Raw genomic sequence first — 18,105 nt, forward strand, 5'->3', positions numbered from 1 at the left:
CAGTTTGTTTCCTGAGATTAAGAATTCCTCATATCAGTGAGGTCATATGATACATGTCTTTCTCTGATTGACTTATTTTGCTTAGCATAATACCCTGTAGTTCCATCCATGTCGTTGCAAATGGCAAGATTTCATTCCTTTTGATGGCTGCATAATATTCCATTGTATATATATACCACATCTTTATCCATTCTTCTGTTGATGGACATCTTGGCTCTTTCCATAGTTTGGCTATTGTGGACATTGCTGCTATGAACATTGGGGTGCACATACCCCTTCGGATCCCTACATTTGTATCTTTGGGGTAAATACCCAGTAGCAACAGCATCTTCTTTATCCACTCACCCATTGATGGACACTAGGCATCTTGGCAGTTTTCCGCATCTTAGCAGTTGTAAATAATGCTGCAGTGAACATGGGGGTGCAGGTATCTTTTCAAGTTAGTGTTTTTGTTTTCTTTGGATAAATATCCAGAAGCGGAATTGCTGGATCAAATGGTAGTTCTATTTTTAATTTTTTGAGGAACCTCCATACTGTTTTTCATAGGAGCTGCCCCAGCTTGCATTCCCACCAACAGAGACAAGGGTTCCCTTTTCTCCACTTCCTCGCCGACACTTGTCATTTCTTGTCTTTTTGATATTATCCATTCTAGTGGGCCTGAGATGATATCTCACTGTGATTTTGATTTGTGTTTCCCTGATGATTAGTGATGTTGAGCATCTTTTATGTACCTGCTGGCCATCTGCATGTCTTCTTTGGAAAACTATTCAGATCTTCTGCCCATTTTTTAAGTCAGATTGTGGTTTTTTTGTGTTTTTTTTTTTTAAAGATTTATTTGAGAGAGAGAGAGAGAGCGCTTGAGCAAGGGTGGGAAGGAGGAGTGGAGAGAGAGGGGGAGAGAGAGAGAGGGAAAGAATCTCAGGCAGACTCCCTGCTGAGCATGGAGCCCCACTCGGAGCTCAGTCCCACGACCCTGAGATCAGGACTTGGGCCAAAACCAAGAGTCGGACGTTCAACCCACTGAGTCAACCAGGTGCCCTGGATTGTTTGTGTTTTTTGCCGTTGAGCTGTGTGGGTTTCTTATATATTTTGGATATTAGCCCCTTATCAGATATATGATTCGCAAATATTTTTTCCCATTCTGTAGGTTGCCTTTTATTTTGTTGATGGTTTCCTTTGCTGTGCAGAAGCTTTCTAGTTTGATGTAGTTCCACTTGTTTATATTTGTTTTTGGTGCCAGATTAAAAAGATCATTGTCAAGACCAATGTCCAGGAGCTCACCACCTATGTTTCCTTCTAGGCGTTTTGTGGTTTCAAGATTTATGCTCAAGTCTTTAATCGATCTTTTTTTTTTTTTTTTTTTTTAAAGATTTTATTTATTTATTTGAGAGAATGAGGTAGAGCGAGCATGAGAGGGGGGAGGGTCAGAGGGAGAAGCAGACTCCCCGCTGAGCAGGGAGCCCGATGTGGGACTCGATCCTGGGACTCCAGGATCATGACCTGAGCCGAAGGCAGTCGCTTAACCAACTGAGCCACCCAGGCGCCCCTCTTTAATCGATCTTAAGTTAATTTTTGTGTATAGTGTAAGAGTGGTTGAGTTATTCTTTTGCATGTGGCTGTCCAGTTTTCCCAGCACCATTTATGGAAGAGACTGTCCTTTCCGCATTGTATATCATCGGCTCCTTTTGTCGTAAATTAATCAACCATATATGTGTGGGTTTATTTCTGGGCTTTCTATTCTGTTCCATTGATCTGTGTGTCTGTTTTTATGCCAGTACCATACTGTCTTAATTACTATAGCTTTGTAATACTTAATTACTATAGCTTTGAAATCAGGGAGCATGATGCCTCCAGCTTTGTTTTTCTTTCTTAAAATTGCTGTGGCTCTTCAGAGTCTTCTGTAGTTCCATACAAATTTTAGGATTATTTGTTCTATTTCTGTGGAAAATGCCACTGGAATTTTTTTTTTTTAAGATTTTATTTATTTATTTGACAGAGAGACACAGCGAGAGAGGGAACACAAGCAGGGGGAGTGGGAGAGGGAGAAGCAGGCTTCCCGCTGAGCAAGGAGCCCAACGCGGGGCTTGATCCCAGGACCCTGGGACCATGACCCGAGCCAAAGGCAGACGCTTAACGACTGAGCCACCTGGGCGCCCTGCCACTGGAATTTTGATAGGAATTGTATTGAATCTTTAAATTGCCTTGGGGAATATGGACATTTTAACAATATTGATTTTTTTCGAATCCGGAAACACAGAATATCTTTTCATTTATTTGTGTCTTTAATTTTTTCCATTGATGTCTTCTAGTTTTCAGTATAGAGGTCTGTCACCTCCTTGTTTAAAGTTATTCCTGGGTATTCTATTCTTTCTGATGCAGTTGTGAAAGCATCATTTATTTATTTATTTTTAAATATTTTATTTATTCATTTGACAGAGAGAGAGAGCACAAGCAGGGGGAGAGGCAGAGGGAGAAGCCGACTCTCAGCTGAGCAGGGAGCCCGATGCGGGACTCGATCCCAGGACCCTGGGATCATGACCTGAGCTGAAGGCAGACGCTTAACGACTGAGCCACCCAAAGCATCATTTAATTTCTCTTTCTGAGAGTTCACCAGTGTATAGAGACGCCAAAGATGTTTGTGCGTTGAATGTGTATCCTGCATCTTTACAGAGTTTGTTTTATTCTAACCGTTTTTTAGTGGAGTCTGCCCAGGAGCCTGCCCTCTGATTCCTGAGCCCCGATGCTAACCACAGCACCCACTGCCCTACCACGTTTCTTCTCCCGCTTAGGTTCGCCTTTAACAGACATTTACTGGACACCCACTGTGTAATTAGTAGAGGATTAGGAAGTGAATCAGACACATTTTCTGCCCTTAAGGAGGGCAGGAAGTGGAGATAGACGTGCAGTGCAATGTAAAAGGGATATAGGCTGTGGTGCCAGACACAGGGGCGTGCCCAGCACCGCTGGAAGGGAGGCCAGACACGGGGACCTGCCCAGCACCGCTGGAAGGGAGGCCAGACACGGGGGCGTGCCCAGCACCGCTGGAAGGGAGGCCAGACACGGGGGCGTGCCCAGCACCGCTGGAAGGGAGGCCAGACACGGGGGCGTGCCCAGCACCGCTGGAAGGGAGGCCAGACACGGGGGCGTGCCCAGCACCGCTGGAAGGGAGGCCAGACACGGGGGCGTGCCCAGCACCGCTGGAAGGGAGGCCAGACACGGGGGCATGCCCAGCACCGCTGGAAGGGAGGCCAGACACGGGGGCATGCCCAGCACCGCTGGAAGGGAGGCCAGACACGGGACCTGCCCAGCACCGCTGGAAGGGAGGCCAGACACGGGGGCGTGCCCAGCACCGCTGGAAGGGAGGCCAGACACGGGGGCATGCCCAGCACCGCTGGAAGGGAGGCCAGACACGGGGGCATGCCCAGCACCGCTGGAAGGGAGGCCAGACACAGGGGCATGCCCAGCACCGCTGGAAGGGAGGCCAGACACGGGACCTGCCCAGCACCGCTGGAAGGGAGGCCAGACACGGGGACATGCCCAGCACCGCTGGAAGGGAGGCCAGACACGGGACCTGCCCAGCACCACTGGAAGGGAGGCCAGACACGGGGACATGCCCAGCACCGCTGGAAGGGAGGCCAGACACGGGGACATGCCCAGCACCGCTGGAAGGGAGGCCAGACACGGGACCTGCCCAGCACCACTGGAAGGGAGAGGCTACAGAGGAAAGCTTGTGAGAGAAGCAGGCGCGTGCACAAGACTTGGAAGGAGGATGAAGTTTGGCCAGGAGAACAGCATGGGGAGGGGAGTCACTTCAGGCAGATGAAACAGCTCAGGAAGAGGCCCGAAGATGTGCGGGAGCCGGGGCGCCAGCGGGGTCTCGGGGGGTTCTGTATTGCCTGAGAGTGGGCCACGGGTCCTGTGAACTCCTCTGCTGCGCTAAGGATTCAAGCTTTACTCTCCAGGCAGTCGGTCACTACCAAAGGAATTTAAGCCAGAGAGCAGTATGATCACTGCGCATGTTCAACAAATCTCTCCCTCTCTCTTTTAATTCCTTATTTTGACATAATTCTAGGTTCATAAGGAATTGTAAAAATGGTAGAGAGGTCCCATGCATCCTTCACCCAGTTTCCCGCATTGGTTGTATATTTCCCTGACCGCAGCCCAATGTCAAGGCCAGGAGCGTGGCATGGGTGGTGTGTGCGTACACTGCTGTGGCATTTTATCACATGCAGAGGTTGGTACAAAGACCGCCACCGCAGTCAGGATTCCGAACCGTTTCATCATGCCAGACATCTCCCTCGTGCTGCCCTGTACAGCGCCCCCCCCCCCAGCCCCACCATCATAACCCTGGCAACCTCTAATCTGGTCCACGCTCTGTAATTCTGTCATTCCAAGAGTGCTGTGTAGATGGGATTATACCGTATGGACCTTTGGAGATTGGCTTTTTCACTTAAGGATAATGTCCTTAAGATCCCCCCGGGGTGTTGAGGGTATCAGTGGTTGGTTCATTTCTCTTGCTGACTGGTGTTCCATAGTATGGGTGGACAGCACTTTGCTTAACCATCACCCCCTGAAGGACACCTAGATTGTTTCCAGTGTTGAGCTGTTAAAAATGTAGGTGCTGTGAGCATCCATGTACAGTTTTGTTTTGTTTTTTTTTAAGATTTTATTTATTTGTTAGCGAGCACAACAGGGGTGGGAGGGAGAGGGAGAAGGAGATTCCCTGCTGAGCAGGGAGCCCAACTCAGGGCTCAATCCCAGGACCACCCCGGGATCATGACCTGAGCCAAAGGCAGACGCTTAACCGACTGAGCCACTGAGCCACCCTGAGCCAAAGGCAGACGCTTAACCGACTGAGCCACGGAGGCGCCCTCCGTGTAGTGTTTTATGCGGGCAGATCTCCCTTTCTAAATGGCGTGTGTACAGTGGTTCGGAGGTAGCAGGAATGGAGGCGGGGAAGGCACTTGGGCGGTTGCCATGGCGAGGGAGCACTGAGAAGGCCCTAACCAGAGCACGGGGCGGGGGCACGGACAGGCCCGGGCCCCTGCAGGGGGCCTATGGGGAGGAGTCCTCAACGGACCCCTCCTCCGGATCAAGCCGTGGGTGCTGTGATCACCAACACGAGAGGTCGTCCTCTGTCAGTTTGTAGTGTATTTTGAGAACTGACGTCTGGAAGGATGACTCTGGGATGCTGTAAGGCTCCTGATTATCAAAGAAGGATGGAGTTGTTGTGCTATGCCGTTTTTGATAAGAATTAAAGGAGGAAAAAAACAATTTGATTAAGAACTTCAGTAGCAAGTATTGAAACCAAGAGGGTGACTGTAAAAATTTGCTTTTAATCACAGCAGTTGGTTAATTTAGATTTTGCATGTCTTGGGTATCCTGAACCATTCGTGTGGTTGAAGGTTGGCCTGAGTCTGTGGGCGACTGACTCATCATCATCATCAGAAGAAAGTGTCTTGGTGGAGTGAAGCCAGCAGGACGAGATGTAAAGGGCTGTGTTTTTTTCCTGGCCTGGTCCTGACCAGCCCTTGGCCACATCACTTCACTTTCTAAATACAGTGACAGATATTAATTAGAATGGCGTATTGGGGAGGATGTGAATAGGGTTGTCAGACACACCTAAATTGAGACCTGGGCCGTGCCACCCTCCAGCTGGGGATCTGGGCAGCTCCGTGACTGTCTTCTAGCTCTTGTCCTCATCTGCAGTGTGGGGGCAGTACTGCTCCCGACAGGCTGTGAGGGGGGCGTTTATAACCCTGCAGCTCAGAGCCGGGCCCACCCTCCTGCTTCCAGTCTCAGCTGCCCCAAACCTACGCTACAGTTAGGTCTCAGCTTTTCATTTACAAGGGTTTAGTTTGGGTTGTTTTTTTTTTTTTTTTTAATGTGGAGTATGTGCATGAGTAAAAAAAAAACTACCAAAGTTATAATGGGAAGAGTGAAAGTCTTATTTCCCCCTGCGTCTCTGCACTTGCTAGCATACTGTGTGTGTGTGTGTGTGCACGCGAGGGGCCCTTCCCATAGACTGACATTTACTACATGCTCTCTTCAACTTGCTTTATTGCCTTTACATATCTTAGACATCATTCCTTTTCAGTACACAAAGTCCCTGCATTATTTTTAATGGCTTTATTGTGCTTTTATGCCATAATTTATTCACTCATTCCAAGTGTACATTTTAGGTTATTTCTCGTTTTGTTTTGCCAGTCACCAGAAGTGCCACAAACATTCTTGCACAAATATCTTTGAGTATTTATACATATATGTTTGTCTGATACATTTATAGAATGGTAGTTGCCAGGTTCGGAGTCACGTGCCTTTAAATTTTTCATTAGATATTACGTATTCTCCTCCCCAAAAATGTATCGCCAATTTACAGTGCTTGCCAGCACGAATGAGAAGCCCTGTTCCTGCACCCCTGGGTTGATATTGTGAACAAACTTGCACTCAGGTCTTGACTCCTCCTGGAAACCTTCCTTTATATCCATGTCTCACTCACACACGCCCTTCTCCTCATTCACTGGCTCCCCCCCAACACACCACTGTGCTGGGCCCCTGCCCTTGGGCCCACGTCTACCCCTAGGACACTTCCTAGGTGTTGTGATGATTATGCTCTTGGCCGTTCGAGGGAAGGGACTATCTGGTTAGTGCCCTCTTGACACCCTTTACCTTGTGCTTGGTACGCAGGAGGCCCTCATGAAATGTCAGGAGGTCTCAGCGAATGGTAGCTGATGTCCCCATAGGACTCGGACACTAATATCATATTTACAGTAGTTGAATTGCTTGTGTCTAGAAGAATACTAGAGTTAGAGAATTTTTTTTTTTTTAAGCATTTCCTATTCTAGGCTCTAAACAAGTAGGAATGTTCTTCCTACCCAGTGTTTATCTGTAGAGTGTGTCGATTTTACTCCAGAATTCCTAGAAGGGATTCTACAAGAGTCTTCGGTCTTAGACAAATAGGGATTTTAGATCAGAGCATTTCATTCAACAAGGATTCACTGAAGCAGCATGGTGAAGGGGGAAGGGCATGGACGTGAGCCAGACGCCTTTAGCAAAGGCTGGGCCGACTCCTTCCCTTGAGGTGTCCGCCCAGCGTGTGCAGGTCTGAAGAACCCAGGGAGCAGGGTGTGTCCCCTTTGTCCCCCAAGGAGCTTTTTAAGTGGATCGTTGTAGACATTGGACATTTCCTTAAATTTCTCGATGTGTGAGAGGGAAGACAGACCCTCCTGCTTTTGAGGTGCTCCCAGGCTGGGGGAAGGAGACACAGGCAGACCTGCAGAAATTGAGTGACCATGCAGAAGCAGCGCGGGCGGGGACTGGGTCCCACTGCGGGGAGCCCAGGGGGGGAACCAGCACCCACTGGTGAGGAAAGTGAAGGCAATGAGTGCACCTTCAGTGTGTTGGTAATGTGGTTGTATGAAGAATTCGTACGCTTCCCAATTTGTAAACTGTCTTCTGAAACCCAGCTGACGGCCATTTTGTTGAAATACAATCTCAACCGAGTTGATTTCATTAATAGCTAAATTACCGGCTTTCTCGGCTTGCCCCGAGGTGCTTTCTCACACTCACAAATCCCAAGGTTGACAGAGAAGGCGGCTTTGACAGCTTCTCTCTTAGGTGATTCTTTTTTTTTTTTTTTTTTTTGCCTACAAAGCACAACGTCCTTTAATTTAAAAATTATTTTAAATCTTGAGATGGAAATCTGTCAGTTCTCGAACGTAATGACGTGATGTTCTCCCCAAATCCACAAAAGCTAACCTAACAGTGTGACAGTTAGAACACAGGTCCCAGCAACTGTAGCAGAGAAAGTTCAGGGTCGCTCAACGAGGGGGACGTTAGTTCACGCCAGCCTCCGCGTGGGCAGGTGGACTGGGGTGGGGGGCGGCTCGGTGCTGCAAGGTCATTCAGGACTCTGGCTGGTGGGTGGCTCTACCCTCTTCACATGACTGCCATATCTGGGTCTACGACAGCTGTCCCCCAGCCATCAGCGAGGGAGAAAGATGCTTTGGACAGCAAGCAGCTTTCTTTAAAAAAAAGAAAGAGAGAGAGAGAAAGAGAAAGAAAGGAAGAAAGAAAGAAGGAAGGAAGGAAGAGAAAGAAAGAGAAAGAAGAAAAAGAAAAAGAAAGAAAGAAAGAAAAGCTGCTGTTGAAGTAGCGTACATCACTCTGCTCACAGCTCAGCCGCCACAAGCTGGTCGTGTGGCCACACCTGGCTGCCAGGAACGCAGTCCGACCTCATCTGGGGCTGGGCAGCCATCTGTCCGGGCCTCAGCGGAAGGACGGAGGAGTGGGTCCTGGAGCTCAGCGGCGGCCTGTGGCTGTCATACTGCCCGTCCCTCAGGCCCCGCAGAGGCGCCCGGCCGAAGCCAGACTCGCAGAGTGCGTGTGCGTGTGGGCCCCCGGCCCAGCTGCTTCACCGGATTTCCCCTCATGTTCTCCAGCTCGTGTACATGCTTCCTCTGAGCCGTGCATCCCCTTCTCGCCCACACCCGCCGCACCCCTGCCTTGTTCTGCCAGGTCTCCCTGTCTTCAGCCCTGCGCGCCCTGAGCCATCCCTCTCTCAGCTTCCCAAATGACCACTCTGAACAGCACATCGGAGCACATGCCTCTCTGCCTCGATGGCTCGGCGGCCCCCAGGCCCGGGCCCAGACGGCTCCCGGCGGCTTCCAGGGCCCGTGGTGATCTGGCCTGCTTTTCTCTCTCCAGCTTCGTTCCCCCACTGCCCAGCAAAACTAAATCTCCAGTGACTGGTCATACTCCGCCTCTCTGCACATGCTTCCTCCCTTCCCCGCGGCCCAGGGCCTTCTCTGTCCTCTGGGTCTAGGGGTCCCCTTGTGTCGGGGCTCTTCCTGAGCGGCCCGCAGTGGCAGCTCACCGAGTGCAGGCACAGGACTGTCCACGCTGGTGTCAGGAAGTGCTTTTTGAATGACCAGTAGGGCTGAGAAACAGCAGGTTGTAGTGCTCCCTGCCTTTTCCCCGAGTCTGTCTCTGATCCTTTGCATTCGCCCCCCAATAGCCAATTTGAGCAAGTCACCAGGTCTGAGCACAGTCAGCTCGAGCTCTGAGCCTCTGCTGTCCGTCTGGCAAGAGTCCAGGGCAGATACCACCTCCTCCAGGAAGTTCTCCTTGTCCTCTGCACCCCCGCCAGTGCGTAGGGCCTCTTTTGCCTTTTGACTTGGTTTCCTTTTTGCTTATGCCCTTATGGTATTGTAACATGTGTTATAATATAGATAACAGAGTCATTCCTCACACTTCTTCCCTCAACTAGTGAATTATATGCAGCTTCGAGACTAGCTGATTTTGGGGTACTTGGGTGGCTCGGTCGGTTAAGCGTCTCTGTTACCCAGAGCCCTGTTGGGCTCCACGCTCAGTGGGGGGTCCGCTTGACATTGTCTCTCTCCCTCTGCCCCCTCCCCACACTTGCTCTCTCTCTCTCCCTCTCAAAAATTAAATCTTAAAAAAAAAAATAGCTGATATTGCTCTATCACCTATATTACTTAACACTGTCTTGTACGAAGGCACCCCGTAGGTGTTGAGTTGAATTGTCTCAGCCTCCTAAAAAGTATAAAAAAATTAATCTTTAGAAATGGATATTCCTTCAGATGTCAGTAAAATGCAGCAGTGTCATGAGGGAATCATCAGATACTGTCGGAGCAGTATCTTTATCTACTTATTTATCTATCAGTAAACTTTTGGAATGCTTCTGCTGTTGCCCCGTCCCAGCAGTGTGAGACGCCACAGGAAGCAAGACAGACTGGTCCCCACCCTCCTGGAGCTTAGGGCCCCTTCCTCACCACAGCACAGCATGGCCACATGTAGCTCGAAGTGTACCAGGGGCTGGTCATCCTGCTGTGGGTTGTCATGAGCAGTGGTCGGTTCGTCTAGTGCAGGCCGGAGGTCCTCCCCGCCTGGCCAGTGTGCAGTGGGTCTCAGCCGCTGCCCTGAGAATTGGTGTAAAAAAAAAAAAAAAAAAAGCTGGGAGGGAGGAGTGAAGGAGTGGTCAGTTAGAGAAACTATTCACTTGATTTAAATTCTTTGTTTAGGCTTGTTATTCATCAACTTATTTCCATGTTTAATGGAAATTCCAGGCATCAGTGTGTCAAAATACAAATGATCACTCCAGAAAACTCAGCGGGTTGCCGTCAAATATTCGATGGTAGAACAAACAAGAATTTGTGGGAGCTGGGCAATAAAATTTTAAATTCCTGGTTTTTAAACCGTATAGTGTTTACCTCTAGGATTGGATTGTTGGCTTTTTAGTTTTTTAAAAAAAGAGCAAAATAAATAGCTTGCTGACTTTTAAATAAATGTCTTCAGCCAAGAGCCAGGGAACCCAGTCAATGTAGCTGCCTGCTGATTCCGGTTTGCTTGTTTTCTGTATAAAATCACACAGGCTCCTCAGGGTGGGGATCTCAGCCTACTGCCTAAACCACCAAGGGGCTGCTTGGGACTGCCAGTTTGAACTAATTTATCATGAATAAATGTCAGAGCATCCCTGTCATTGACTGTAGGTTACCACGGTTCTCTGTCTAGAGCTGGTTATTGAGCCTGAGAGAGATGTGGGGTTTGGGGAACGCAGGCCAGCTCCAGGACACGCACAGGCGTGCACACACACACCTACGTCACCAGGCCCAGCACCCCGTCGTTCTGTAACTTCCCCCGTTTGCAGTCACTTTGGCCTAGGACTTGCTTTCTGCTTCATTGCTTCACCTGAACTTGTGGACTTAGAAGAAGACTGGCCCTTTGCGGTTTTTGCAGGAATCGTAGACAGGATCCCTTTGAAACCTCTCCCGAGTGCCTTCATCCCTGAGACAGCCTGGCATACACCGGTCCGACAGGAGGCGAGCTGAGAGCCCCATAGTGACATAATCTCGTCCTGGCTGGCAAACTGCACAAGTACAAGAAAGGCTGTTATTTCTCGTCCGTTCCCTTAAAACGTGGTCATGCCGGGCCTCAGCATTCCTTCCTTCCTAGGTGGGCTCGGTACCTGTGAAATGTTGTTGCCTTTTTTTTTTTTCTTTTGCATGTTGCTGAAGTTCAGAACTTGATGCAACCGAGTTTATCAGCCTGCAGCCCCCTTGTCTCACATGCCAGTCAATTTGCAACACTCTTGAGTGAGCCACACGCGTGTAATCTCAGAATGCATGTTCATTCTGTTTTTCTTTTAAGGAACCCGACGACCGTACCAACTCTCTGGAATATTCTATGATACTACATCATGAGTGACAGTAAATGTGACAGTCAGTTTTACAGTGTACAGGTGGCAGACTCAACCTTCACGGTCCTCAAACGTTACCAGCAGTTGAAGCCAATCGGCTCTGGAGCCCAAGGAATTGTTTGGTAAGTAGGGTCTGTTTCAGTAGCGTGGATTGAGTTTTTGTCGTAACAAAAACTAAATTGTCAGAACTTAGAAACACCGATGATTTAAAAAAAAAGAAAACTTTTCTTTGCAATAGGTTTTTGAACTAAATTGAGTCAACCTCTTGCTCTAGTTATATGTAGTCCTGTTGTAGGATACAAACCTAAATTCTTAGAATGCTGCATAAATGTAAATAGGTAGCAGCTTTTCTTTTTTTTTTCTTTGTTTCTTTTTTTCTTTCTTTTTTTTTTTTTCTTTTCCATTCCCCCCTGTCATTAGATACTAGAGTAATAGGTATGACAGTGAGTTGTAACAAAAATTTGGAGTTTTATTCATTTCTTCATCCTGGCCACCTTTCCCCCTCCCCCTTTTACCCCCAATCACTCCTATTCATTTCTAGGCGCCGTCACTGCAGTGCCTTGCCCTTCGTTGGCAGGACGAGGCCAGTCAGTGTCATTATCACCCCATGGATTAACCAGGAAGGGATGCTGTGTGAGGGGTTGGGCTGGCCGTCTCTTCCTTGGTGTCTGACTTCAGCCATGTGTCCAGCCCGTCAGAACCGTTGGTCTGACCCTGAACCTTAGTCTCTTGCATGGTAAGACAGTCAGCTGCCGCGACATCACTGGCCAGCTAAAGGTAAAGTCTTTCACGTGTTTTCTAGACTACAGTTATCAGCACTTCCCAGACTTTTTCTCCCGTAGTTTCCCGGGGCAAGACTTTTTTTTTTTTTTTTCTCTTTTTCCTTTTTTCTTTCTTGGGTCAATAAAAATAAGATGGTCTCTGCCTCTGAAAGAAACTGTGATAAAGCAAAATACCCTGTGTTTACCACTCGTAGGCAGAGGGGATTCAAAAGCAAGAGAGAACTCTTCTGGATGTTCTGGAATGGGAGCTTATGTTTTCAGTAGAGATTGTGAGTTTAGAGCCTCTGCACTGGTGGTTTGATGGGATCCTCGGTTTTAGAGACCCGCGATCAGGGAAGTCAGGTGTTTCCTTCAGCCTAGGCAGTTGGAGGCCCCGGGAGCTAAGAGGAGGTTACAGTTCAGACCCTTGCAGAAAAACTAATGCAGGAGAAGGGGCTGTGTGGAAGGAATGCAGGCGTGTGTCTAAAATAATGGTGATCTCAATTTCCAAATAGCATGCTGTATCGGTACTTAAATCTAGGGTACCAAGAGAAGTTTGGATGGTCCGAATGAGGACACTTCGATACGTATAAAACGTTCCAGACAATAAAACATTCTTTTGATTTGGAATCGGGTGGTCATTTGACACAGGTAATTTGGCAAGACTGTTACCAAGGACATTTAATGTAGTAACCGCAGCGAGCGGCTGACTGGACGTTCATAAGTCATTGTAAAATGGAAGGTTTCATAAACGGTAGGCAGTTAAAATTAATGACTTCATTACAGCATGGTAAATAACAGTAAAATCACATGCTACCTGATAAAATGCTATTCTACAGAGATTGGTTTTGACTTCCAGGTTGCATATGCTCCTTTTCATCTTTATTTTTTAAAGAGGTGTTTAATAATGAAATTATTCATTATGGATGTGTATTTTTCATTAAAAAATTTTTAGTTTTGAAGCAAAAGTTCCTAGTATGCCATTATAAGCTAGACTTCCTCTGGGAAAAGCAGTGGCAGAACTATAGGATGGAAAATTCAGAATTAAAAATTTTTTTTAAAGACTCAGAGTCCGGAAATAAACCCATACATTTATGGCCTGTTGATTTAGGAAAAGCATGCCAAGGTTATTCAATGGGGAAAGAACAGTCTCTTCAACAAATAGTGCTAGAACAACTGGATATCCACATGCAGAAGGATGATGTTAGACCCTTACTTCACATCATGTAAAAAGTTACCTCAGAGTGGGTCATCGACCCAAATATAAGAGCTAAAAGCATAAAACTCTTAGAAGAAAACAGGGGAAGCTTCATGACTTTGGATTCTTAGAAATGGACACCAAAAGCATGAGCAACAAAATTAAAAATTGGACTCCATCAAAATTAAAAACTTTGGTGCATCAAAGGACACTGTCAGGAGGGTGAAAAAAACAACCCACAAAATGGGGAGATGTTCACAAATCATATATCCGCTAAGAGTCTAGTATCCAGGATGTGTAAAGAACTCTTACAACTGTAAAAAAGACAACCCAGTTTTTTATAAAAGAGGCAAAGGACTTGAACATACGTTTCCCCAAAGAAGATATGTAAATAGGTGATAAGCCCATGGAAGGGTGCTTATCATTCGCCATCAGGGAAATGAAAGTCAAAACCACAATGAGATACCGCTTCATTCCCACTGGGATGCCCATGGTCAGCACAGCAGGAGATAACTAATGTTGGCGAGGATGTGAAGAAGTTAGAACCTCATACGTGGTGAGAATGTAAGATGGTGAGGCCACTGTGGAAGACAGTTTGACGGTTCCTCCACGTAGAATCACCACGTGACCCAGGAAGTACTCCTAGAATTAAAGACAGATGTTCAGAGACTTGTACACAGATGTTCGTAGCAGCAGTATTCGCAGTAGCCAAAAGGTAGAAACAGCCCAAATGTCCATCCGTGGATGAAAAGATGCACAAGTTGTGTTGGGTGCATACACGGCATGTTACTCACAGAAAGGAACGGAGCGCTGGGACACGGGACAACGTGGACGATCCTTAAGAACATGCTACGTGAGAGAAGCCAGACGTTTACGTGAAATATCGGAGTAGGTAAATCCATAGAGGCAGAGGCAGATTGGTGCAGATTGGTGGTTAACAGAGGCAAGGGGAGTGGGGAGCAACTGCTTAGTGGGTTTGGGGTTTCCCTTTGTGATGATGAAAATCTTTTGGAATGATCTAGATACAGAGGTGGTGAGTGCACGGCATTATGAATGTACCAAACACCACTGAATTTTTCACTTTCAAATGCTTAATTTTATGTGTATGTGAATCTCACCTCAAAAACTTGTTTTTTTAAAAAAAGAAAACTCGACAGTGCTTTAAACCAAAGATCTTTGTCATTCATGATGGATATTTAACTCCTGATACTATAGTATCCTATATAATGACATTTTCATGCTATATTATGTATAAAATACATTGTCATTTTCTTATAGTAGCTTAATTTATGTATTCACAGAATCTTAACAGTAATTTCACTTAACTCCTAATATTTTCCTTTACATGATTTTATGACAATTTTATTGATGTTTATAGGAGCAACTTTTATCTCACATGCAGAAAGGTAGGAAGAAAGCAGTATGTTGTGGCTAAAATTTTTTTTTTAATATTTTATTTATTTGAGAGAGAGCACAAGCAGGGGGAGCAGCAAGGGGAGAGGGAGAAGCAGACTTCCCGTTGAGCAGGAAGCCCGATGCGGGGCTCGATCCCAGGACCTTGAGATCCTGAGATCTTGACCTGAGCCAAAGGCAGTCGCTTAACCAACTGAGCCACCCAGGCGCCTCTGTCGTGGCTAAAATTTTAACACCATTCTAAGCCTCATCTCTTTGATTCTAAGGAAAGATCAAAGACTGGGTTTCTGTTCTTTTCTGCTCAAGAAAGAAGTCATTACTTAGAACTGATTAAGCTTAATTAATTAATTAAAATTTAATGAGCCCATGCACAGCCAACAGTTTATTTCACCATCTTGGATGTCAGTATGCTCTTACCTTTGTAACCCAGCCAGTTAATCATTACCAAATCAAAGCCTGTTAGCTGGGTTAACTTTACTGGAGGCATGGAAATGGGATTAGTTAACTTGGCTTAGATTATTGATGTTTTCTTTTAGAAATGTTTGTACAGGGGCGCCTGGGTGGCTCAGTTGGTTGGGCGACTGCCTTCAGCTCAGGTCATGATCCTGGAGTCCCTGGATCGAGTCCCGCATCAGGCTCCCTGCTTGGCGGGGAGTCTGCTTCTCCCTCTGACCCTCCCGCCCTCTCATGGGCTCTCTCTCTCTCTCATTCTCTCTCTCTCAAATAAATAAATAAAATCTTTAAAAAAAAAAAAAAGAAATGTTTGTACAATTACGAAAATCGTGCTTAGACTTCTGGGATGTTTCATTTTTCAGCCTTTAGATGAAGTGGGTATTTACTTATTTATTTAGATGAAGTGCCATCCCGGGATTTGGGCCTACATGGTTTCTGTGATTACTCCATTACTGCTCTCTCCCAGAGCTGGTGCGACTTGCTGTCAGCCAGGTGCTCCTCACCTTCCTGCCGGGCTTGAGGCTTCGGGGTCCCATTGAGCCACAGCAGTGGTGACCCTCAAATTGAGAGGAGAGTACTTTTCCCATGAGACTTCTCCCACGTCTTCTGGGGACTTTTTCCTGGCTCTGTTTTGCAAAGCATCTTGGATATTGGCATTTTGCTTTAAGGTCCTCAGAAGAAAAGTGGGTCTTACCCCATTCCATTGTTTGAATAGAGCAAGAAACTACTAATGATGCCAGACAGACCCCTTTCTTCCCATCAGTGACAGAAGGGCCCAAGTATCCCCACCATCAAGCCCTAACTTCTAGATAACCAGTTCTCTCCAGTGCTCCTTTCCCTGCAGACATAGCAGGTTCTTTCCCATGGCCATCACTTTTGTCCCCACTATATGTCCTGGTTGGATTGTCCTCAGAAATCTGCCAGTCTTTCAAGACACTATATCTTTCAAGACTGATCTCGTCTATGAAACGTCCCCAGGTAATCACAGCTCATGTTTAGAATAGAGCCTCCTGCGGTGCCCGGGTGGCTCAGTCGGTTAAGCATCTGCCTTCAGCTCAGGTCATGATCCCGGGTTCCTGGGATCAAGTCCCACATGGGGCTCCCTGCTCAGCGGGGAGTCTGCTTCTTCCTCTGCCTGCCACTCCCCCTGCTCGTGCTCTCTCTCTCTCACTCACTCTCAAATAAATAAAATCTTTTAAAAAAAGTAGAATAGAGCCTTCTCTCTGATTGAACGAAATGCTTGATTGATGTGCATATTTGGTGCAGATGCACACACACACCACACTCTCCTTCCAGAACTGTAAGATAGTAAATCTGTGTTTTAAACTAGTAAATTTGTGGTAATTTCTTATAATAGCAATAGGAAACTAACACAGGGGGCATGCATGTTTTTACATTTTGAGAAATAAAATATAGTAGCAAAAGTGTATGGTTTATAAAACTTGTTCATTGTCTGTTTAAACTAGAGCTTAATAACGGGACCTAGTCCTGGAGTGCAGGCAAGCAAGGTGCTGGTACTTACGGGATTAAATGGAAGAGCTGGGGTCAGAGTAAAATGTTCTGGCTCCTTAATTTTTAATTGTTTTTGCAACTGTGTCTGATTTGTTTCTATGTTTTTGCTGTTCATTAAAAATATTAGTAAAATAAATTAGGAAGTAAGTTTTAAAATGTTTATCACTTTGGATTATTCACAAGTATTTCATAAAATTAAGTCATTGCAAGATTTCAAAGCTGTGGTGGGAATTGTGTGTACATTTCTTTCATGTCTATTCAGATTTTTCTTTCTCCTTCTAAAATCTCAAGTTGTTCAGCCAAAGTATTGAAAATTGTTTTATGGATAGTTGTATGAAGTGTCTAACTTAAAAAAAAAAAAGTGTTTAATATTGGATCTGGCAGTCCCTAGAAGTGACCGTTAACAACCTGAGCACGAAGTGGTTAGTCTAGCTCTTACTTCTTTTTCTCTCTCTAGTTCTGTGCCCCCTCGAATGTCAGCCTGCTCTTACACCATTTTATTTTCTCTCTAGTGGTCTAAGTAAGTAAACATATGACGTGTATAACAACATTTCTGCGATGAAGGAGGTCTGTAACATAAAGTGCAGGAAGGCTGTGATTCGGGGGGACTGAGTTCCAAGGCCGGCTGTGATCCACATCGCAGGAGTTCTCTGTGACCTTGGGCAAATCCTTGTGTCTTTGGGGGTCTTAACAGTTTCACCTCTAAAACGAATGGTTTAGAGCTTCTGGATTAAGGTGATGGATTAGATACCTAACAGAGAACAGGAGGGCAGTAGTCAGTGCAGGAGAGCTTTTAACAAGTTTCTCTAATGTAAAAAGTAATTGGAAACTGGATGCAGATAAACAGAGCAGAGAAGATGAGAATAAGTAGACGAGACATTTGCAACAAGGAAGAGAACCTATCTATAGTAAAACCCCAAAGAGGCTGTGGGTATAGAGATGACAAATACAGAAAATGAAGATGACACGAGTGGCTAGAAATAGGGGTGTTAATTATGAAACAATTGTGCCAGTTGGCTCCTAGCATTCCCGCCCTCACCCATGTGCTCAGCATTTGCACCTAGAGCGCAAGTAGGTGAGTGAAGAATTACTAGGCCAGGATCCAGGGAAGAGCAGAAGCCTAGAGAGGGGAGCCCGGGATTTGGGGCTCTTTCCTCTGGGAACATTTGACAATTCTAGAGTGGGCAGCTGAGAGATTGAGTAATACTTTGGATTGCCTTGGGGGACTATCAGACAGGGATTGGAGCCCAGGGCCCTGTGGGGGGCCTGGTGAACGTCCTTTGCCTCGAGCTGGGGCCAATAAAGGACGGCATCCAAGAGGTGAGAATGAACCAGAAAGAAACAGACCCTTGCAAGCACTGCCACTCAGCCTCAGATCATCTCAAGTTGCTGAACTTGAACTGAATTGAACCCAGATTGCTAGTGCCTCCCCCCCACCACACCAGGTATCCAGCAGAAGTGCATTTAAATTCTCCCTAGAGGAAGACAGCGTCATACTGGATATCAGATTATTTCCAGATAGCAAGGAGTCTTGCAAGTGTGAGGTCCCA

General features: G+C 46.5%; 1 protein-coding gene across 7 annotated transcripts in view; it reads left to right on the plus strand.

The window, feature by feature from the left end:
• The window catches only part of MAPK9 (mitogen-activated protein kinase 9), a 53,091-nt gene that overhangs the window by 5,826 nt on the left and 29,160 nt on the right, over positions 1-18,105 (plus strand). For 5 of the 7 annotated variants that reach the window (XM_078067642.1, XM_036069311.2, XM_078067640.1 and 2 more), the window contains exon 2: positions 11,170-11,340. In XM_078067642.1, coding sequence (XP_077923768.1) covers positions 11,219-11,340 — 122 coding nt within the window. In that variant the 5' untranslated portion in view covers positions 11,170-11,218. Of the gene's footprint in view, positions 1-10,833; positions 10,975-11,169; positions 11,341-11,759; positions 11,996-18,105 lie in introns of those variants that run through there. The other 2 variants (XM_036069309.2, XM_036069312.2) reach the window with 2 other exon arrangements.

Source organism: Halichoerus grypus, chromosome 2, assembly GCF_964656455.1.
Source record: "Halichoerus grypus chromosome 2, mHalGry1.hap1.1, whole genome shotgun sequence".
NCBI classification, from domain to species: Eukaryota; Metazoa; Chordata; class Mammalia; order Carnivora; family Phocidae; genus Halichoerus; species Halichoerus grypus.